The sequence below is a fragment of the Stegostoma tigrinum genome, chromosome 32 (genome assembly GCF_030684315.1).
Source record: "Stegostoma tigrinum isolate sSteTig4 chromosome 32, sSteTig4.hap1, whole genome shotgun sequence".
NCBI lineage: Eukaryota > Metazoa > Chordata > Chondrichthyes > Orectolobiformes > Stegostomatidae > Stegostoma > Stegostoma tigrinum.
The window spans coordinates 7059349-7082767 of record NC_081385.1 but is presented as its reverse complement, the minus strand read 5'-3'; the positions used below and the strand labels follow the sequence as shown (position 1 = coordinate 7082767).

At 39.8% G+C, this 23419-nt stretch overlaps 1 protein-coding gene across 1 annotated transcript in view; it reads right to left on the bottom strand.

Moving 5' to 3' along the window:
- Window positions 1-21236, bottom strand: part of ttc12 (tetratricopeptide repeat domain 12) — a 40234-nt gene extending 18998 nt beyond the window's left edge. The window contains exons 1-9 of the mRNA XM_048562334.2: window positions 21168-21236; window positions 17697-17881; window positions 16377-16404; window positions 15299-15376; window positions 14323-14444; window positions 13116-13175; window positions 7446-7517; window positions 3087-3147; window positions 2326-2514 (exon numbers count right to left, since the gene is read on the bottom strand). Coding sequence (XP_048418291.1) covers window positions 2326-2514; window positions 3087-3147; window positions 7446-7517; window positions 13116-13175; window positions 14323-14444; window positions 15299-15376; window positions 16377-16404; window positions 17697-17881; window positions 21168-21225 — 853 coding nt within the window. The 5' untranslated portion in view covers window positions 21226-21236. The remainder of the gene's footprint in view (window positions 1-2325; window positions 2515-3086; window positions 3148-7445; window positions 7518-13115; window positions 13176-14322; window positions 14445-15298; window positions 15377-16376; window positions 16405-17696; window positions 17882-21167) is intronic.
- Between the last annotated feature and the right edge of the window lie 2183 nt (window positions 21237-23419).

Genomic DNA, 23419 nt, shown 5'->3' with positions numbered 1-23419 from the left:
GTACAAATCAAAAGTCAGGAACCCAATCTACTATCACAAGTAACAACTGAAAATTTTGTTTGCTGGTGAGTGAATTCTTTTAATAATCTTTAAAAATCTGTAAAAAATTGTGCCTTGGAAGTCAAGTGTTCTGACTTAGTGTTTCCCCTCTAATAAAGAAACTTCCTGCTAAGTAATGTAAAGATCCACAAGATAACCAACATCTATGAATCTGTCCCAAGACAAGGAGGGTAAAGTGGAGGGAATGGTCTTGAATTTTTAAAATCAACATTTACATAATAATTAGGCTTTGTATCTTGTTGAGTTAAAAATGTCAATTTTTCTCCTATCCTTATTATGGTTTCTTTTGTTTGATATTCTACAGCAAGTTATTAAGATTTAAACTGCTCTGTCCTCAAACCGTGGAATCTAGGTAGTGAGCAATGTAAAAGGTCAAGAATTGGATATCGAGATGATTTCTTTGGAGTGGATAGAAAAAATTGCCGAGCAATTTTGGCACAAATGCAGAATCCTGACATCATGAATCTGGAGGTAATGTATTCCAGACTTGGGATTACTGTTTACTTCAATTTTTCTACTCAAAGTCAAAAGAATGTCTCAGATGGATGCCTGAAACAAGTTAAAATTATAGATGCTTACAATAAAATAGGCCTTTCATCACATCATACATGTACCAAGTCTTTGGAAGATCTGTTCCATTTAGTCCAACACACAATACTCACCTTCTGACCAGGCAAATCAGTCCTCTTCAGAAAGGACATGTGCAATTGTTTTTTGAAATTTATGACGGAATTTGCTTCCACTGTCCTTTCAGGTAATGTGTTCCATAGATGGGAGTGAGTCATACAAAGCAGGAACATACTCTTGCGAAAGCCACAGTTTTCGCTGAGTCAGCTGATACATATGTTACAAAAGGTGACTGCAATAACAACAAGTGATTACCAAGGCAAACAGAATGTTGTCCTTTACTGTAAAAAGAATGGAATACAAAAGTAGAGATGTTTTGCTACAGGTGAACATGGCATTGGTGATGCCACATTTGAAATACTGTGTACAGTTTGGATCTCTTTATTTGAGAAAGGATATAAATACATTGGACACAGTTCAGAGAGGTTCATTTTACTGATAACTAAGATCGGGTTGGTTATCTTATGAGGAAAGGTTGTATCAACTGGGCTCTTTTATTTTAGGAAGCTCAGAGGTGGCCACATTGAAATTTGTAAGCTGCTGAGGGGACAGTATAGTATGGAAACTGAAAGATATTTCCCCTTGTGGGAGAGTCCAGAACTAGGGGACGCAGTTTAAAAATAGGGTCACTCAGTTAAGGTGGAAATGAGAAGATTTCTTTATCCTTTCAGAAGGTTGTGAGTCTTTGGAACTCTTCCACATGAAGCCGTGGAGACAGGATTATTTAATATTTTTAAGGCAAAGGTGGATAAATTCTTGATTAACGAAGAGTCAAAGAAGATCTGGGTTGGTGGGAAAGTGAAGTTGAAGTCACAATTAGATCAGCTTTGATGTTGTTAAATAGTGGAGCAGGTTCAAAGCGGACAAATGGCCTTCTGCTACATATAATTCATGCACTAGTGATAACTGCAGTCTGTCTGGCCTCAGGATCCCTTGCCATTGAAGAAAAAAAGGAGATCCTGAACACAAAGACTCATGTAGAAAAGTGAGCATTCAAACTGACAAATATAGTAGGGTAAATGAACTGATGGACAGTCTCAATTATATACTATATTCTAGTCTCTTCTGATGGTAACAAGTCTTCTAAACTAAGATAACCAGATTAGGCTATTGTTTTATTGAACACTCCTCTGAAAGCATGGCACTGAGGTTTTTTAATCACTTACCATTTTACTGTAATTTTGTCACACTACTGCTCTGAACTCTCTATCCTTGGCCTCTTACAAATGATGTGAAGACATTCAGTTAAAGCACAAGAAGCAACCCCTCACCTGCCGATTGGAACCCTCCAGGCTCAAAGTTTCAGATCATTTACACTGTCCTTCTTTTTGGAGGCCAGCATGTGCTGGTAAGGCTCCTGCTTCACTTTATTGTCATCTTCTTCATGTCTCCCACTCTTTCACAGACCTTGATACCTTCTAGTACTCATGATAGGTCACAGGGTCATAGCATTACTATCCACAGCTATTCAGCAAAAGAGGCTATATCCCCAGCATTATCTGTTTATGTAGTACCAATTACGCCATTCACAAAGCTTTATAAATTGTATTCATCCAAAATTAACCGTGTCACAGTGAAATACAATCTCAAGATTAATGCCTCCAAGTAGATATGTCACAGTTAAGAGCATCAACTTACACTCCTTCATCAGCTCAGTCAGGAACCTCACACCACCAAGGTAGAACAAAGGAATTTTATTGGGGCTGGATAGCTTTTTCAGCACTTCATGGGCTGTTGTAGTATTCACATTGCCCCGTTCAAACTCTTCCACAACTTCTTTCTCCTGTTGTAACTTTTTTTGAGCCAGCTCCAATAAATTAGTATATTCTAAATTTTAAAAGACAAATTTTCTGTCATTGGTTCAAAAAATCAAATATAGCACACTACAAATCATAGCACTTTCTGAATTTAAATACTAAGGTTTTGGATGCAGATTCACCAATTGTTCAATTACTGAGCAAGACCAGAAATTTCACAAGTTGAATTTCAGTTCGCTTTCAAATGGCATTAAATGGAATCAATGCTCCCTGTGTCAGAGAACAATGTCTCAGACAGTTGTGGTTTCTCAGATACGGAGATCCTTATTGTAAAGTATGCCTGTTTTGCAATTGAGATTCCATCTGGACACAAACAGCCCCACTGCTACTTAACACCAAGAATTAAGAAATAACATAGCAAGGAAAGACTAGATAATGATCCAGAGTAGAAATACTGCTGATTTTTCTCATCATCAGCCTTAGTACCCATTAAACAAGCTCTCTAACCGGTATTTCTATAAAAAGGAATAGGTAAATAGGGAGTAATTTAGTCGAAGCAAATAAGCATACACATATCAATCTTTATATTTTGGTCTAGGCCAATGATTAGCACTTCTTAATGTCAGGATAGATCTCTTGTACCTTTAACCAGCTTCTCTCGGGTTGGATCAATTTCTAAAATTTTCTGATAGCATTGTCGAGCCTGCGGAGGAACATAAACTCATTCAGTTTTCAGCATTTCCCCACTTCAGTAACATTAAGCTTCAGAAGGCACAGTAAAATGGGCTGAGATCATTTTAGTGAAATTAATTCTACTGAAAAAAATCAGCAAAAAGCAAATAACTGCACCATTAGGCACATCAAGTCATCTGAACCCAAAATAACAATACACCCATTAAAAACAAAAACAAAATCAGAAATTGCTGGAAAAACTCAGCAGATCGGTCAGCATCGGTGGACAGGAATCAGAGTTATCATTTTCGGACCAGTGACCCTTCTTCACAACCAATGGCAGCTAGGAGAAGGTTGATATTTACACAGCAGATGGGGTGGAGCGGAGGTGGTGGCAGAGAATAAAAGATAGGTAGAGGTAGAGCCCGAATGGACAGAAAAACAGTTGGGCAGACAAAGGACTGGATAAAGGTCAATCTGGAAGAATGAATAGCTGTTAATGGGGTTTATTAGTAGCTGGCAATAGGTTTTGTGAGGGAGCAACCCATGTGATGACAAGATCTGGTGTGTTGGGTTTAGGGTAAGAACATGGCCTCAAGCCCTAATATTTTTGATATTTATATTAGGTCCAAAATGCGGCCGAGCTCCCAAGTGGAAAATGAGGTGCTGTTCTTCCAGCTTGCACTGAGCTTCACTGGAGCACTGCAGCAAGCTTGAGAGAGATATTTGCCAGGGAACATGGAGGTGTGTTGAAGTGGCAGGCAACTGGAAGTTCAGGTTCTTCGTCGCGAACAGAACATAGATGTTCTGCAAAGTGGTCACCCAGTCTGTGCTTTGTTTCCTCAATATAGAGGCCATATTGTGAGGAGTAAATACAGTTGACTGGATTGAGTGAAATGCAAGTAAGGTGCTGCTTCACCCATTGAAATACTTGCTTTTGTTAATATAAATATTAGCCTACCTTGATTGACATTATTCAGGAATAGGAAAGGTGAAATCGTAATGCTGGGGGTATACGACAGGCCTCCCAATAGCTACAGGGAGGTGGAAAGATGTAAAAACAGCAAAGTTTTAGTGGTGGGTGTTTCTAACTCCCCCTCCTTTGACTGGAACTCACTTCATGCTAGGGGCTTAGAAGGAGCAGAGTTTGTAAGTGCTATTCAGGAGGATTTCTTGTCACAGTATGTTATCAGTCCAACCAGAGATTACTGGAATTCTGGACCTAGTTTTGGGAAATGAGCCCAGCCAGGTGAATGAAGTTTTGATAGGGGAGCATTTCAGGAGTAGTGGCCATAATAAGATGGTCATGGATAGGAATAACAGCAGCCCTCGGGTAAAGGTGTTAAATTGGGGGATTGTGAACTACAACAATATGAGGCAGCAGCTGAAAAGTGTTAATTGGGGGCAGCTGTTTGAGGGTAAATCCATGTTGGACATGTGGGAGTATTTTAAATAGCAGTCAATAAGAGTTCAGGAACAGCACATTCCTGCAAGAATAAAGGATAGGTGTGGCGAGTTACATAAACTTTGTTTAACCAGGCAAGTTATGACCTTGGTCAAAAAGAAAAAGGAAGCATACATAAGGTCTAAGACGATGGGAACTGATGAAGCCCTTGGAGTATAAAAGGAAAGTAGGAAATAACTTAAGCAAGGAATTAGAAGAGCTAAAAGGGGTCATGAAAAGTTGTTAGCAAACAGGATTAAGAAGAATTCCAAGGCTTTTTATACATACATTAAAAACAACAGCATGGCCAGGGAAAGGGCTGGCCCGCTCAAGGACAAAGGAGGTAATGTATGTTTGGAGCCAGAAAAGTTAGGTGAGGTCTTAAACGAATACTTTGTATTGGTACTCACTAAAGAGAAGCAATTGGAGGAGTATGATCTCAGGGAAGGGAGTGTCGAATATCTAAAGTTAAATTGTCATTAAGAAGGAACAGGTGCTGTGAGTCTTAAAAAGTATTAAGATTGATAAGTCCCTAGGTCCTCATGGGATCGATCCCAGAATATTGAGAGAGGCAAGAGAACAAATTGCTGGAGCAGTGACACACATCTTTGTATCCTCTTTGGCTACATGTGAGGTCCCAAAGGACTGCAGATTAGCTAATGTTATCCCATTGTTTAAAAAGTGTAATGGGGATAATCCAGGAAATTACAGGTCTGTGAGCCTCACATGAGTGGTACGGAAATTATTGGAAAAGATCTATAAGCATTTTGAAGAAAATGGACTGATTAGCGATAAACAGCATGGTTTTGTGCAGGGGAGGTCATGCCTCACTAACTTGATCCAGTTTTTGAGAAGGTGACGAAGGCGATTGATGAGGGAAAAATGGTTGATGTCATCTACGTGGACATCAGTGAAGCCTTTGACAATGTCCCACGTGGCAGACTGGTACAAAAGGTGAAGTCAGTCGGTATTAGGATGAGCTGGCAAGATGGATACAGAACTGGGTTAATCACAGGAGACAGAGAGTAGCAGTGGAAAGATACTTTTTGGAATGGAGGGCTATGATTAGTGGCACTCCACAGGGATCAATGCTGGGACCTCTGCTGTTTGTCATCTACATGAATGATTTGAAGGAAAACATATCTGGTCTAATCGGTAAGTTTGCTGTCAATACAAAGATTGGTGGAGTTGCAGACAGTGAGGAGGATTGTCAGAGGATACAGCAGGATATAGATCATTTGGAGGCATGGGCAGAAAAATCACAGATGCAGTTTAATCCAGACAAATGTGAGGTGATGCATTTGGAAGGTCAAGTACAGGTGGTAATTATACAGCGAATGGCAGAACCCTTAGGAGTATTGACATGTAGAGAGACATCTCGGTGTGCAGGTCCACAGATCACTGAAAGTGGCAGCATTGGTGGATAAGGTAGTAAAAAAGGCCTATGGCATGCTTGTCTTCATTGGAAGGGCATTGAGTACAAAGATAGTAACACTATGCTGCAGCTTTATAAACTTTAGTTTGGCCACACTTGGAATATTGTATACAGTTCTGGTCACCGCACTACCAAGAAGGATGTGGATGGTTTGGAGAGGATACAGAAAAGGTTTTCCAGGATATTGCTTGGTATTTTTATGTGGATTTTAACCATGAAGAGAGATTGGATAGACTGGGTTTGTTTTCATTCGAATGCAGGAGGTTGAGGGGGCGACCTGATATAAGTTTATAAGATTGTGACTGGTATGGATAGAGTGGAAAATATGAAGCTTTTTCCCAGGATAAAGGGATCAATTACACAGGGACGCAGGTTCAAGGTGCAAGGGGGTGGAAGTTTAAAAAAGATGTACGAGGCATGTTTTTCACACAAAGGGAGATGAGTGCCTGGAATGCACAGCCAGAGGATGGGTGGAAGCAGATACAATAGCAGCATTCAAGAAGCACATGAACAAATACAGGAATAAGAAGGGAACAGAGATACAGATCCTGTAAGAGAAGGCAGTTTTAACATGAAAGGACAAAATGTGTCAGCGCAGGCTTGGAGGGCCGAAGGGCCTGTTCCTGTGCTGTGTTGTTCTTTGTTCTTTGTATTCATGAATCCAAGGGACTGTTTTACAAGAATAGAGACACAATAGTAAGCAGGAAATACATACCATATCATCCTACTGCAAAGGTAAAACTACGTTCCTTAACGTCATGAAGGCTAACCATTATTAAGTAAACACTGGATTAGGTAATTGCTTTTCAGCCTGCATATCAAAACTGGTTTTCTTTCTTTCTCTGACTGGTGAGACCACTTATAATATGAATAGATACAGATACATATCATAGCATGAATAAAGATAGTTTTATTCAAATCTGAAACTTTTCAGAGCATTTCATAAAACTGTAGTTTTGTTCAGTAATTACAGTAACCCCTAATTATAGATTTAATTTGTAATTCAGAGAAACAAAAATAATTCCTTTCTTTTTATTTTCAATGATTTTCTCATAGAAATGGTAATATTTTGAAAATGTATTATGACCACACTTAATGGTGAAATTATCAACCTCAATTATATAAAATACTGAAAAAGTATATAGTTAGGAAATGCCCTAAATTGAAAATTATATCCAAGCAGAATTATCAGCTTTGATCTGTTTGAATTGTAAACATTTGCCTTGTCTTTATTTATTGACTGAAGCCTCAAAATGAAAAAGGAAAATTTATCTGCAGCATAGGCTCCTTTAATTTTGGTAAAAGTTGAACACCATCTTGCACGCCAAAGATAAAAATGCTGGAAGCAACTTCAGCAATTTGAAGCAATTACACATTTAATCACAGACTGACTGCATTGTATAGCAAACAAAAGCTATGACTATAAGCATAGACTACTAAATAATCTTACCTCCTCATATTTCTTTAAGTTAAGGTTAGCCTTTCCCATATGGACATATGCCTTTATACAATTTTCATTGCACTGCAGTCAAAAAATAAAGAGAAGCATTTCAAATGATTAAACATTGTGCACCAATAGCTATCTACACTGAATAAAAGCCAAAAGAACTGCAGATGCTGTAACTATTTACACCAGTTTGACTACACTACTCTAGTTGTAAAAAAAAAAGCAGCAACTTTTTAACACAGTGATACGTGTGTGGAATGAACTTCCACAGAAAATGGTGTATGCAGGTACAGTTACAATGTTTAAAAGATATTTAGATGAGCACATAAATAAGAAATGTTTGGAGGTATATAGGTCAAGCACAGGCAGGTAAGATTAGTTTAATTTGGGATTTTGGTCGGCATGGACTGGATGGACCGAGGGGTCTGTTTCCGTGCTGTATGACTCTGACTTCATTGCAATGCTGACAGAGTGCTGCAATGTCATTAGTGCCATCTTCTGGCTGAAACATTACACTGAGGCTCCTTCACCTGTTCAAATATGACAAGTCGGCATGAGAGATCCTGTGGTAATTTCTGAAAGAACAGCGTGGAGTTCTTCCCATAATCTGACCTAATTCTCCCTCAATTACTACTGCCTAAACCACACATTACATGGTTATTCATCTCACTCTTGTTTTGTGGAATTCTGTCTGTATGAAACCTGACCCTAAAGTTAGTTATGTATCATCAAATGTATGTTAATTACTCTACCAAAACCATACTTTGGGCATACATAGTGCTAAATGAATGAAAATTTTACTCTTAGCCCAGATCTGCAAGAAGGGCTCTTGCAATGTATGGTGTGTAATTTATACATATTTTAATATCATTTATTTTAGTTTAGGTTTTGAACCGTTGACACGTCAAATTTAGTGTGTGTGTGTGCATGACGGGTTAATGATAAGTTTGCAATATTTCAATATTTATTTTAAATCATGTTTTGAAAGAGAGACCTCTTGGAGAGTAATGGGGCTTTATTTTCACTGGGTGAGTTTCATGACCTAACAAAGTAAACAGGGCAGTGCAGTTTTGTTTTCTTTTGGGAGGGTTTAATTTTGGCTTAGGAAAAATACCCTTGGCTTGAAGAAAGTCATTTTTGATTTCAATTTTCAAAAAGTCTTGCCTGAAATCTGGCATCGATTGAAAGGTCAGGCAAATGTTTGCGGTGTGGACTGCCTTCTAAGTAATCAGTAGTGAAGTGATATAGGATAGGAAGGCATAGAATCTGTGTGGGTAGAGCTGAGGAACCACAAAGGAAAAGAGTCCCTGATTGGAGTTATGTACAGGCCTCTTAGCAGTAGTCAGGATGTGGGGAAGAAAATAAATCAGTAGGTACGAAAGTATGTAAGAAAGGAACTATTATATAATCACGAGGGTTTGAGTATGCAGATGGACTGGGAAAATCAGGTTGGTAGCTGATTTCAAGAAAAGGAGTTTGTGGAATGTCTACAAGATGGTTTTCTGGAGCATCTTATGGTAGCGCCTACCAGGGAACAAGCAATTCAGAGATATGTAATGAAGCAGATTTGATTTAAGGAGCTGAAGGAGAAGAAACCCCAAGAGGAACAGTGACCATAACATGATAGAATTTACCCTGGAGTTTGAAAGGGAGAAGCTGGCATCAGATGTAATGATAATACAATTGAATACGTTAACTACAAAGACTGAGTGATGAGCTGACCAAAGTTGATTGGAAGGGAAACCTAGCAAGGAAGACCATGGAGTAGCAATGGCAGGAGTTTCTGGGGTAATCTGGGAGGCACAGCGGAATTTCATCCCAAGGAAGAAGCAACATACTAAGGGGAGGATGAGACAACCATTGGCTGACAAGGAAAACCAGGAACAGTGTAAAAGCAAAAGGAAAAGCACACAGTGTGGTGAATACTAACAGGAAGCCTTTTAAAACCAATATAGGATGACTAAAAATGCAATAAGGAGATGAAGATGAAATATGCAGATAAACTAGGAAATAATATAAAAGAAGACTGCAGGAATTTTCTTTTGAGATGTAGAGAAAGGTAAGGGAGAGCAAGAGTTGACACTGGACTGCTGGAAAATGAGGCTGGAGAAGCAGCAGTGGGGAACAAAACTGGCGGAGGAACTGAATACATACTTTTCATCAGTTTACATAGTAGAAAACACCAGCAGCATACCAGGTCTTCAAAAAAGTCAGGGAACAAGGGAGAGTGTAGTGGAGCTCTCGAAAGCATGCCAGATTTCAGGCAAGACTTTTGAAAACTAAAATCAAAAATGGCTTTCTTCAATCTATGGGTATTTTCCCTAGGCCAAAATTAAAACCCTTCCAAAAGCAAATCAAAACTGCACTGCCTTGTTTACTTTGTCAGGTCATAAAACTCACCCAGTAAAAATAAAGAAGACACTGTGGAAGCTGAAAGGTCTGAAGGTGGATAAATCACTCAGATCAGGAGATTGTGGAGGCATGATGGTGCTTTTTCAGAAATCACGGGAGTCAGGGAGGTTCCCAGAAGTCTAGAAAATAGCTAATGTAACACCCTTGATTAAGAAGGGAGGGAGGGAGAAGACAGGACAATATAGGCCAATTAGCCTACACTCAGTCAGTGACAAGATTTAACAGTCCATCACTAGGGATGAGATTGCAGAAAGATGTAAGGTTTTGCACTTTAGGAGGAAGAATAGGCATGTAGACTATTTTCGCAATGGGAGAAACTTCAGAAACCTGAAACACAAACAGACTTGGAAGTCCCGATTTAGGATTTGTTTAAGGTTAACGTGCAAGGCCAGGCGGCAGGCAGGAAGGCTAAGCAATTTTAGCATTCATTTCAAGAGAGCTAGAATACAAAAACATACATGTACTGCTGTGTCTGTATAAGGCCCTGGTCAAACTTCATTTGGAATATTGTGAGCAGTTTGGGCCTCCTACCTAAGGAAGGATATGCTGGCTTTGGGAGGATTCAGAGAGGGTTTACAAGAATGATCCAGGGGATGAATGGCTTGTCATATGAGGAGTGCTTAAGGATTCTGAGACTACTTTATTGAGTTTAGAAGAATGAGGCGGAGATCTTATTTAAACTTAGTGAATACTGAGAGACCTGGGTCAAGTGAATGTGGAAAAACTGTTTCCAAAATAGGACAAACTAGGACCTGAGGCCAAGTCAAATGTATTTAAGACAGAAATAGATAGGTTCTTAATTAGTAAGGGGATCAGGGATTACACAAGAAAATCAATAAGAAACATGTCATCTATGTTCGAATGGTGGAACAGACTAAATGGGTTGATGGCTAATTCTGCTCCTAAATCTTATGGTTTTAAGCTAGTTGTGTGAGACAGTTTGTTTTGAAGACGGTAGGCAGTTAAGAGTTATTAGGAAATATGCTACCTCAGCACGAGATTAATTTTCAAATTCCAGACCGGAAATGCTTGGTTAAGACCCTAAATGGATTATTTAAAAGTGAGAAAATGAAGGCTGGTTGCATGCAGAATCAAGGAAGACGTAAGTAAATTCTCAAGACTGGGAACTGAAGCTTCAGTTAAATTAAGGCCTAGAGATATGACAGAGAGTGTAATTCTCTATGGTGTGAGCAACCTAAGGGAGTAATGTTGGGATTAATGGGATTGTATTATACTGTGTGTTTTGAAATATTTTCATTTGTGTTCTTTTGTTATATGTAGGTAGCTTGGTTTATTCTATATTTGTCTTCATTTCTTTTGCACAATAAACTTTCATTTCAAACGTTAAAACCAAATCTGCAGCATTGTATTCTATGTTTAACTGAAAGATCACCTCATTAAAACTAAAAATAAACAAGGTATGATGTATCAAGCCAGATTTCAGTCCTAGATCTAACATGTTCTGTATGAACATCAGCTGGATCAGTACACTCTTGAATAATTAATCACTGCAATGTGGGGATCTAAGATACCATATTAATTTGGAATGAAGGGACAGGCACTGTGGAATACTCATTGTATTCTACAAATGAAAAAAATCATTCAGTGATATTATCCAGAGGCAGTTAAACTATCATTTTAATCACACAATAAATTATGTATTCCTTAATGATTATACTATTTAGAAGAATATAAGGAATAGTTGCAGGAGTAGTCCATTCTACTCCTCCAGCCTGCTCTACCAATCAATAAAGTTTTGGATGATCTTCTACCAAAACTCCACTTCCCTATCTTCTCCCCATATTTCTTTATTCCTTTAGTGTCCAAAAAACCCTTTAGTTTCTCCCTTAATTCACCTGAAATTAATTTTCACAAGTATGAATGCTTTAAGATAGTGCAATCTTTAACCTGATGTAATAAAACTTGCCAACCCTAAACATTTTAAAAATTTCACGCACAATATTTGGCAATGATAACAAAGTCAGCATTTATTGCCCCAGAGAGATGGTGGTGAGCTGCCTTCTTGAACCTCTGCAGTTCCCATGTGCAGGTACACCACAGTTCTGTTTGAATCAGAGTTTCAGCATTTTGACTACAACAGTGAAGGGGTGGCATACAGTTCCAGTTTAAGCTGATATCTGGCTTGGAGGGGAATTGTTAAGAGACACTGTTTCCATGCATTGTCCCAACCCCTCCAACTTAGTAATGATGATCTTCAAGGCACCTTATAAAAGTATGTAACAGAAGTGCCCTGTGACCAGTTGTAAAGTTAAATAAGCAATAATGCATTTAATTCCATATTGGAATGTATAGTTACCATTTATTATTTCAATATCCACACTCCATATCTTTATAACGTGATGAGTTTGATTTTCTACAAAGCTCGTCTCGATTATTGAATAGAGCGCTTTCAAGATAACAATGTGCCATTGTATATGAAAGGAACAGTCATTCTGTTCTGTAGCTAACTGGGTCAGTGTTTTACCCTCCATGTTTATCACAACAGTGACAAAATAAAACAAGTTCCAAAAAGTTCTAATTAAGAAACAATAAATACAAAGTTCTGTACTCTGGAAATTCACAAGAGTAGCAGCAATTCATTTTGCTAAGTTGGGGAATCAGACTACATGTATCGTTTTTCATTTCAAATATACAATTCATATAATACCAAAGGCGATATGAAATTATAGAAGACGTTGAAATTTGCCATTTAAGAACTCACCCTCTGGATCTAAAGGCCATTGTTAAGAAGAATAATTTACTCATTATGAACTTCTTACACAATATCTGTGTAGTTTTATTTTCATTGTATCATTAATTGTCAATATTTTTGTGTCATATACTCCAGTATCATTGTAATTTGTTATATCAGCTGAAAATCTGAGATTAGTATTGACCAATCCAAAAGCATGTATGACTGCACTGAACCAACAGCAATGTGCTTTAGTATTGTGCCTGTAAACAGCAAAGCATTCCAAGGCACTTCACAGGAATGATTAAGAAGCAAATCTCAAGCGAATAAGATTACAGAAGGTGTGCAATTTTTCACCCCAGACTCTTGTAGCTTGGAGAAATGAAAATCTGCAATTCCTAATCGTTGGGCTATACATACATTTATGAAAATTGCTGAGGGAAAATATACTTTAACAGAAACCAAAATCTAGAAGTGTGACGTGCTCAACTGTGCAGTTCGCCAATAAACACACACATTAAAAACATATAAAAGCCATTTATCAGACTCTTAGTTTTTACTGTTCTCACCTTCAGGGCCCACTCACAATCACTGATTGCCTCTTCATATTTCCCCAGTTTGATGTATGCCTGAAAATAACAAGAAACAGACATTTGGTGACTGCAAGGGAACTAAATTATGAAAGCTAGTTCAAATCTTATTAGGCTCATCAATATTAGTAAAATTAGGTGTGAAAATTTCTGCCAACATTCAATCAATCAAAACAGTAGAACTATGAAGTAAGTTATCAGGAAAGACCAGAGTGAACAGTTTAAATGGATTCACAAAATAATTTAACACCTTCTCCAGAAAAAGGATGCAAGAACATGGTGAACAGAAAAGACTTGGTAGGCAGTATTTGCCTTTGCAATTATTCTTACCTTTCAGATTAATTTAAAATAAAGCATAAGGTATATTGCTATTGGCAGTACTGAGACTTAGACTTATTATGTTTCTTCACAATTTTATAATAGAGCTCTAACGAAAGCTATGTTCAGTGAGTTAATCAATGTTGCTCATCTTTGTTCTTAAATTTGGATTGTGGTCTCTTACGTAACTGAACTAATTTCGGTTGACATGTTTGAAGGAATTTGCTAAATTGAGTTACTTTATTTGTGCATGTTCTCTTGGCCATTTCAGATTTTCTATTTTTCACATATTTTGTAAAATTTAAACAGGTCTTGGTTATAATTGGAAGCTGAGTAAAGTACAGCATATACGGCACAATTGAGTACATCATCCTTCAGTTAAGACTTTTAAATTTAGATGACATTTATCTATTTTGGAGATATGCATAAACATAAAGGAGCCCATGGAACCATTTAAAGAACAGCAGAGAGTTATTTCTTGTCTTGAGCAGCAATCCTCCCGAAAATAAAACCATCCAAACACAAATTAACTGTGTCTTCAATTCATTGATGTTGTGGGATGTGATTTGCAAAATGGCTGCTGGGTCTACTGATTCAACATCAAAAGCAATTTTTCTTTGAAACATTTTTGAAATGCATGACAAGGCACTGTGTAAATCTAATACTTATTCCCCTGGCTACCAAATTGTAGCAATAGCAATATGTCCATGTATCCTTCGTAAGCTTAAATAGTTTCTGACCCCGAGAAGGAAATAAATTTCTCATAAAATTAAAAACAAAAACACTCACTTTTCTCCAGCAGCTATCTATAACCATTTTCATCAAATAAAAATTATAAAGTGCTGATGACTGTAATAGTCACACATACCTGTGCTCGATTGGTGTATAGGACCTGAAAATCTCGCAGCTTTTCCAGGCCATCTGTATAGTATTGCACAGCAGTTGCATAGTCCCCTTTTTCGAATGCTGCATTACCTTTCTCTTTCAATGCTGTGGAAGAAAATATGATAGTTCAAAGCAGAAAAATAAGAATTGAAATTAATTTTGGGTCAAATAGGAAATATTTTTACATGAGTTAATGGTCGAAGCTTCTGCTTACCTTTAAAAGCTCACGTAACACATTTTATTTCATCCCTGCCTTCACTAGCCTGTAACTCCTAGTTAATGTCTATCCTTCTTCACTTTTTAAGAAATATATTGGAGATATTTCACTCTACTTTGAACCAAATAAGTGCAAATTATGGTGTACAGGGAATAAGACAAAATTGGATCTAACAATAAAATTGCTGTGTAAAATTTCAGAATGGAAGTAAACAGCAAATAAAGTGGACGTAATTAATGGTCATTAAACACTATTTAATGGAACAAAAAAAATTGCAGAAAAACTCAGCAGGTCTGGCAGCATGTGTGAAAGGAATGCAGAGGGCAGTCCTTAAGAAGAATCATTGGACTAGAAACATAAACTCTGCTTTCCCTCCATAGCTGCTGCCAGACCTGCTGACTATTCCCAGCAATTTCTGTTTTGATTTCTAATTTACAGCATCTGCGGCGATTTGGATATTTTTTGTTTTCCACTTTATGGAACATCAAATATCCAGCTTCCACAGCTCTTCGTTTTATTCCCTACTTAATGGAACCTCTTTTATCCTATGTTTTGTCTCTGTAGGATCCTGAGTGCATCAAAAAGCTGTATTTGAACAACAATATTATTTATCATAATAATATGGGGGATAAAGCAACAAAGTGAATTGATATAAAAGATTATCTATGAGCATATTATCTGGTGGCCTACACCTTCTCCTGTTTCTTATGTCATCATTTTTGCAACACTCAAACTTGCTTACCATTGGCGAGCTTTTGATTTTTTTTTCTTCTCTTTCCTCTTGCCTCTGCATCTCTCTCAAGAACTGTTAAGAAATCATCTATAATACAGAGGTACCAAAAATGAATACTCAGCAGAGCTAAACAGTAGCCCAGATCACAGCCTATTATGACATTTGTAAGTTATGTTTCTTTTAGGGTAAGTCTTTGTGTTAGGTAAAGATGTGAATGCTGAGGAATGGAATTCTTTTCAACTTCAGCACAAGTGTCAACATCATGCATTTAGGTTTAACACAGCTCAGGTGACTCGTCACCTACTTCAGAAAACGTCCCTTTGCACCAACCACCCCATAACAAAGTACATTTGCCAACTTTGCGCTGTGTTAGGAGTGTTTTCAGCTGTTTTTTGATCAGTATTTGACTAAGGCTACCCAAACTTCAATCCAGTTGTGGGGAAACCAATCACCATCTAAGATTCAAACACAACTCTCAAAGAGAAGTCTGTAACACCAAATGCTGGAACAAATCAATGCACTGGAGACAGAAAAGATTCACAAGAATGGTGAAGGTTTGAGAAGCATCAGTTGCAAAGACAGTTTGAAAAATTGGGACTGTTTTCCTTAGATACAAGAACGCTGAGAGGAAATCTGAAAGTTATTTAAAATCATGAGGGATCTGGACAGAGTAGGTAGGGAGAAACTGTTCCCACTCAGGATAGGATCAAAACAAGTGGACACAAATTTGAGATCATTGGCGAAAGATGAAAAGGCATAATGAGATTTTTCCCATAGCAAGCAATAAAAATCTGGAATGGACTGCCTGGCAGTGTGTGAAGGCAGAGTCACTTGAGGCTTTCAGAAAGGAATTAGGTTGTTACTTGAAAAGGAAGAATGTACCGGGTTATGGGGAGAAGGCAGAACAAGTGAGGGGCTCATTCAGAGAACAAGTACAGATATGATGGGGCAAATGGTTCCCTCTGCACTGACACAATTCCATGATTCTGTGAAACTGCCTGTCAACTGTGTATTTTAATGTATTACTGCCTCAAAACAACACAAAAATCTACATGAAAAATCAATGATTTCTGACAAAGTACATTACCTTGGTTCATCTCACTGTTCTCCATTCTCTGCAAGAAATAGATTGTCAAAAATCACTAATTAGATGGGCATACTGGAATCTCAGAAAGCACTCGCTTGCAGGAAGTGATTTCAGCTCTTTAATATAATGGAGGGATTTATTCATGAGAGAAATTATCTTATTCTTGTAAATTCTGTAATATTCAAGTCAAACCTTTTGTACTTTATATTTTACAACCTTTATCAATAAAGCATATTTTTGGAATAAAATATTTCTAATCACGCTTTCAACTCTAATAAATATCCAATGTGCCAAAATGAGTCCAGGTTAAAAACAATTGCTATCAACATGCAGAGACCCAACACTACAAGTGGTTTAAATGAAGTACCCTACTTATCGATATGTGAACACTGGAAACAGGTTCAACACAGTCCAATTTAATGAAAGTACATCTCTGGCTTTTGTTATTTAATACCGTCATTTTTTTTTCTTTCCCAGGCACAACCCAAAATCTCAAACAATGCAGGCTGCTTTCAAAGTGCTCGGACACACCATCCATCCCTGTACGGGGCTTTATACCAAAGGCTTAATAACGATTATTGCTTCATTTTCACCCTTGTTTGATTTAGCCCATGTATAATCTTTGACCCTTATTTTGAGTTGGTTTGTCACAACACAAAAACAAGTCAGCAGGTCAATCAACATTGATAAATGGAAAAGCAAAGTTATAGAGTCAAGAAGTCATACAGCATAGAAGCAGACTCTTCCAAAAGACGCAACCAGTCCATGTCAAAAATAATCCCAAACTAAACTAGTCCCATCTACCTGCTCCTGGCCCATTTTTCTCCAAACCTTTCCTATTCATTGGATATGTACTTATCCAAATGTCTTTTAAATGTTGTCATTGTACCCACATCCTCCATTTCATCAGGAAGCTCACTGCACACGTAAACCACCCTCTGAGTAAAAAGTCTGCCCCTCATGCCCTTTTTAAATCCCTCTCCTCTCACCTAGTCTTGAAATCTCCCATTGTCTTGAAAAACGGTAAAGACAACTACCATTAACCTTATCTATACCCCTCATTATTTTATAAACTTCAGTAAGTCAGGACATTTTTTGATGAAGGAACACACACCAAAATCATTCCTGTCTTTTATCCACAAACATGCTAGTCTCATATAATCCATTTGCTTTGAATGACAACTGCTAATTTGGGATGCATTCTCGTATGGCATTAATCTTTTTTGCAGCATTTTACTCTTCAATTGTTGTACCAAACTGCCAGAATGAAAAGTCAAGATTTAATGGCATTTCTAACAATCAATCTCATCAAAGACTCACATATTGACCAGGCAGTGGTCCACTGCATGAAGGGTTTGGATTGATCAATGTGCGGTTCAGTTTTGTCCTGCATCCTTCCACTATATCGGCTCCTCTGGAACCTTTTTCCAACTTCTCATCTGCTTTTTGGAAAGCTTTTTCTCTTATTGCAGGGTCATCAGACTTAAATTCTTCAACCAAATTCGCTAAACAGGGAGATTCCAAAAGAAATTATTGTAAGTAGAAATATATTTTTGGGGTTAGTAAATTTGCAGATGACACTAAAGTCGGTGGAGTTGTAGATAGTGCAGAAGGATGTTGCAGGTTACAGAGGGACATAGGTAAGTTGCAGAGCTGGGCTGAGAGGTGGCAAATGGAGTTTAATGCGGAAAAGTGTCAGGTGATTGACTGTGGAAGGTGTAACGGGAATACAGAGTACTGGGCTAATGGTAAGATTCTTGATAGTGTGGACGAGCAGAGGGATCTCGGTGTCCATGTACATAGATCGCTAAAAGTTGCCACCCAGGTTGATAGGGTTTTAAGGCGTACGGTGTGTTAGGTTTTATTGGTAGAGGGGTTGAGTTTCAGAGCCATGAGGTCACGTTGCAGCTGTGCAAAACTCTGGTGCGGCCACGCTTGGAGTATTTCGTACAGTTCTTGTCGCCACATTATAAGAAGGATGTGGAAGCAGTGGAAAGAGTGCAGAGGAGATTTACCAGGGCGTTGCCTGGTATGGAGGGAAGGTCTTATGAGGAAAGGCTGAGGGACTTGAAGCTGTTTTCATCAAAGAGAAGGTTAAGAGGTGACTTGATAGACATACAAGACGATCAGAGGATTAGATAGGGTGGACAGTGAGAGCCTTTTTCCTCAGATAGTGATGGCTAGCACGAGGGGCCATAGCTTTAAATTGAGGAGTGATAGATATAAGACAGATGTCAGAGGTAGATTCTTTACTCAGAAAGTAGTAAGGGTATTGAATGCCCTGCCTGCAACAGGAGTAGACTCGCCAACTTTAAGGGCATTTAAATGGTCGTTGGAGAAACATATGGATGATAACGGAATAATATAGGTTAGATGGGCTTCAGATTGGTCTCACAGGTCAGCGCAACATTGACGGCCGAAGTGCCTGTACTGCACTATAATGTTCTATGTTGTGCCTCAGGCCCTCTTCTTTGCTGAATGATTCTTTAAAATATTTGTATTTATAAGAGCTGAATTGAATACAGACTCTATAAGCGAAATGGATGGTGGGAAAAGCAAAAGGCCGTTAAATCCAATATATATGTCCATTCCTTCCAACTTAACTGTGTTCTCATTCTCTCCCTCCATTCACTTTCTCTCCTCCTTCACTTACTGACCTCACTCTCACTCACTGATGTCCATTTCCTTCATCTCCACCCCCCAACTCTCTAACACCTTCACTTACTGACCTCCTCCTCATTCACTCTTTCCCCTCCATCTCACTTAATGATGTCCACCTCATTGATGGTCCCCTGCTTCAGTCTCTCCGCCTCGCTCAATCTGTGTCCCCCAATTGACTTACTCCCTCTCTCACTTACTCTTGCTCCCTGTCACTTACTGACCTCCCTCTCACTGATGTTGCGCACATCCACTCCCCCTCATTCACACTTATGACCCCCTCACTGATGTCCCCTCACTCACTCTTTCCTGTTCACTTTCTCGCCCTCCCTCACTCAGTAGTCATGAAACATCAGGTTATCGTCCAAGAAGTTTATTTGAAAACACAAGCTTTCGGTGAAGCTCTTCACCTGATAAAGGAGCATCACTCTGAATGCTTTTGATTTCACATAAACGTATTGGACTATAACCTGGTGTCGTGTGATGTCTAACTTTGTCCACCCCAGTCCAATACCGGTACCTCCACATTATCTTTGCACCTCCATCACTGATCTCTCTCTCTCTCCCTCTCACTCACTTATCCCCCCTCACTTACTGATCTGACTAATCCCTCAATCACCAATCTCCCACTCAGTCTCAACCCCTCACTCACTGATCTCTCTCTCTCTCCCTCTCACTCACTTATCCCCCCTCACTTACTGATCTGACTAATCCCTCAATCACCAATCTCCCACTCAGTCTCAACCCCTCACTCACTGATCTCTCTCTCTCTCCCTCTCACTCACTTATCCCCCCTCACTTACTGATCTGACTAATCCCTCAATCACCAATCTCCCACTCAGTCTCAACCTCTCACTCACTGATCTCTCTCTCTCTCCCTCTCACTCACTTATCCCCCCTCACTTACTGATCTGACTGATCCCTCAATCACCAATCTCCCACTCAGTCTCAACCCCTCACTCACTGATCTCTCTTGGTGTCCCTTAACACTGATCTCTCTATCACAGATTCCACCTCACTCACTGATCTCCTTCACTCACTGACTGATCTCTCAAAGATCCCTCATTCACTTATTTCACTCACTCCCCCATTCATTTATATCTCCACAATTCTCTCACTTACTCTCCCTCTCTCACTGATCCTCTCAGTTACTGGTTTCTCCCTCACCAATCTCTCCCTCATTGATCTCTATTCTCATCTTTCTCATTGAAGCCCTTCTCTCCCTCACTCATTCTCCCTTTCTCACCGAAACCTCTCTCACTCCCTCTTATTGTTCTCCCTTCTTCTCTATCCCTCCTTCACTTATCTCTCCTTATCTTTCTCCCACATTCAGTGGCCTCTCTCTCACTGATCTCCCTCTCTCTCCATCTCTTGCTGATCTATCCCTCACCAATCTCTCACTGTCTCTCTTCAACTCTTATTGATTTCTCTCTCTCTCCCTCATTTACTAATCTCCCTTGCTGAAACTGCTCACACTGATATCCCTCACTGATCCCGCTATCTCTCCCTTTCTCTGACTCCCTCACTGATCTCTCTCTTTCTCAGACTATTCCCTCACCACCCCTAATGTCCTTGTCCTTTCCCCTTCTCAATGACCTCTCCCTCTCTCACCACACCTATCACTCACTTAGGGAGTCCTATCCCTCTCACTCCTTCTCTCGCTGGTCCCTCTCTCTCACCGTTACAGTCTCTGTCTTTCTCTCCATTTCAGTTATCCTCCCGCCACTCTCGCCCCACTTTTACTGGTTTCTCCCTGTCTCTCACCTTCTCTCCGATTCTTACTGATCTCTCCCTCTCTCACACTTCTGCTGTCTCACTTTCTCTCTCTCCTTGATTTCTACCTCACTGATCTCTCTCTCTCCCCCTCCACCCCTCCCTCTCTTTCACCCTTTCTCTGATTTCTCCCTCACTGATCTCTCTCTCACTCCTTCCCCCTCCATCTCACATTCGCTCTCTCTCACTCCCTTGCCCCCCCGATCTCTCCCCCTCTCTCTGAACCCTCCCTCTCTGATCTCTCCATCTTTCTCTCTCACTCCCTCGCTCTCCCTTTGATCACTCTCTCATTCTCCGATTTCTCACTCTCTCATTCTCCGATCAGTTACTCATTCTCTGATTTCTCTCTCCCTCTCTTACTGATCTCTTCCACTTCTCTCAGGAACCGCTCGAGCTCCGGGTTCCCACTGTCCGCCATTTCTCTGCTCCCCCTCGTCCAGGGAATGGACCAATCAGTTGCAGTCTTGCTGCGCCAACCTCCAACAGGCCGTGCGCCCATTGGCCCTTCCCCGTTGCTACGGACAGAGCACGCGGTTGCCTGTGGTTACCAGCCGCACCCTCTCTGGTAAGACCAGAGACTTGAGCATCCTCTGAAAGACCTGAGGACACACACAGCTTTTCCCCAGCAATGGTTAATATCGCCTTCTACCATTCACACCTCTTCTAGAACATTCAGAGATAGTGGGAACTGCAGATGCTGGAGAATCTGAGATAACAAGGTGTAGAGCCGGATGAACACAGCAGGCCAAGCAGCATCAGAGGAGCAGGAAAGCTGATATTTCGGGCCTGGACCCTTTCTCAGAATATTCTTCTACAACATGGCTCACTACCACCCATTGTTTACCTTATGACACCATCACTTCCATCATCGTACTAAGGGCAGTCAGTGGTTCATGCTCCTGCTTCACAGTAGCTGGACCCAGGACTGATTCCAGCCTCGGGCAACTGTCTGCGTGAAGATTTCCCCCCGTGTCTGTGTGGGTTTCCTCGGGGTACTCTGGCTTCCTCCCGTCGCCCAAAAAACTGCATGTAAGTGAATTGGCTATGCCAAAATTGTCCATGGTGTACAGGAATGTGCAGGCGAGCTAGTCATGGTGAATGTGGGGTCAAAGAATATGGTAAGGGGTCTGGGTGGGATGTTCTTCAGAGATTGGTGTGGGCCTGAATGGCCTCCTTCCGCACTGAGATCGTAAGAATCAGATATGCTGAATTTTTCCACTACCTTCTGTTTTTGTATGAAAAAAAACAGAAGACCAAGTTTATTGCAGGAAAGCTACAGTCAAAGTTGCATTGGTTAAGTCAGCCACAATTACAAAGACTCTGGGGAGCCAGAGAGGTCATAACTGCCTCCATTGGGATAAAGATCTGTATTTCTCAACTCCCTGATGCTGGACTCAGAAATAACACAGTGTGGAGCAGCAGGAGCGCAGCAGGCCAGGCAGCATCAGAGGGGCAGGAAAATTGATGTTTTGGGTCAGGACCTCCAGTTCAACACTGTTATCTCCTTCCACATTGTATGGATTGTATGATTTATAACCTCTCCTGCCTTCAGTAAAACAGGTCAGAAAGGGTTAACATTGGTTTCTGCTTTTGGCTCCACCCAATCTAATGTTACTTCCTGTCCCTGAGTAAAAATTATAAAGGTAAAGTTTCTTGTTAGAGACAGACAGACAGACAGACAGACAGAGACGGCTGGTGGTGATTTAACCTAAGGGTCACCATGCCTCAGGCAAGAGAGAAGGTGGTAACCTCAACCAGTGCAGGAAGTGAACCCACCCTGCTCACATCACTCTGCATCACAAACCAGCTTTCCAGTCAATTGAGTAGGGAGTTGAGAAATCCAGATCTTCATCCCAATGGAGACAGTTATGACCTCTCTGGCTCCCCAGAATCTTTGTAATTGTGGCTGACTTAGCCAATGTAACTTTGTCTGTGGCTTTCCTGCAATAAAATTGGCCTTCTGGTTTTTTCATACAAAAACAGAAGGTACTGGAAAAATTCAGCACATCTGATAGCAACCATAGAGAGTTACCTGAGTTAGACTTGTCCTTTTTGAGGTATTGTTCTAATCCCCATTTGAAAGCCTCAATTGACTTACCTTAACCATATTTTTAAATGATGCAGACTATATCCTAACCATTAGTGCATGTCAAGCCTTTTCCTCATATCATTATTGCTTCTTTTTGCTAATAATCTGCACCCCCAAACCTTCAATAAAACAAAAAACAGCAGACTCTGGACATCTGAAACACATAAAACAAAAGTTGCTGGAGAAACTCAGCAGGTTTAGCAACATTTGTGAAGATAAAACAGAGTTAACGCTTCATGTTTTCTAACCCTACTTCAGAGTTGTTTCTCAGCTTTGAAGAAGGGACACTAGGCTCAATATCTTAACTCTGTATTCTCTCCACGGATTATGTCTGACCTGCTGAGTTTCTCCAGCAATTTCTGCTTTTATGCCCTTAGTTCTTGATGATGCCGTCAATTGGAACAGCTTCACCCTATCTACTCTGTCTAGAGCTCACACAGTTTAGAATAGCTCTATGAAATCTGACTTCAATCTTATGTTCTCCAAGTAAAATAGCCCTAACTTCTTCAGCCCATCTACATAA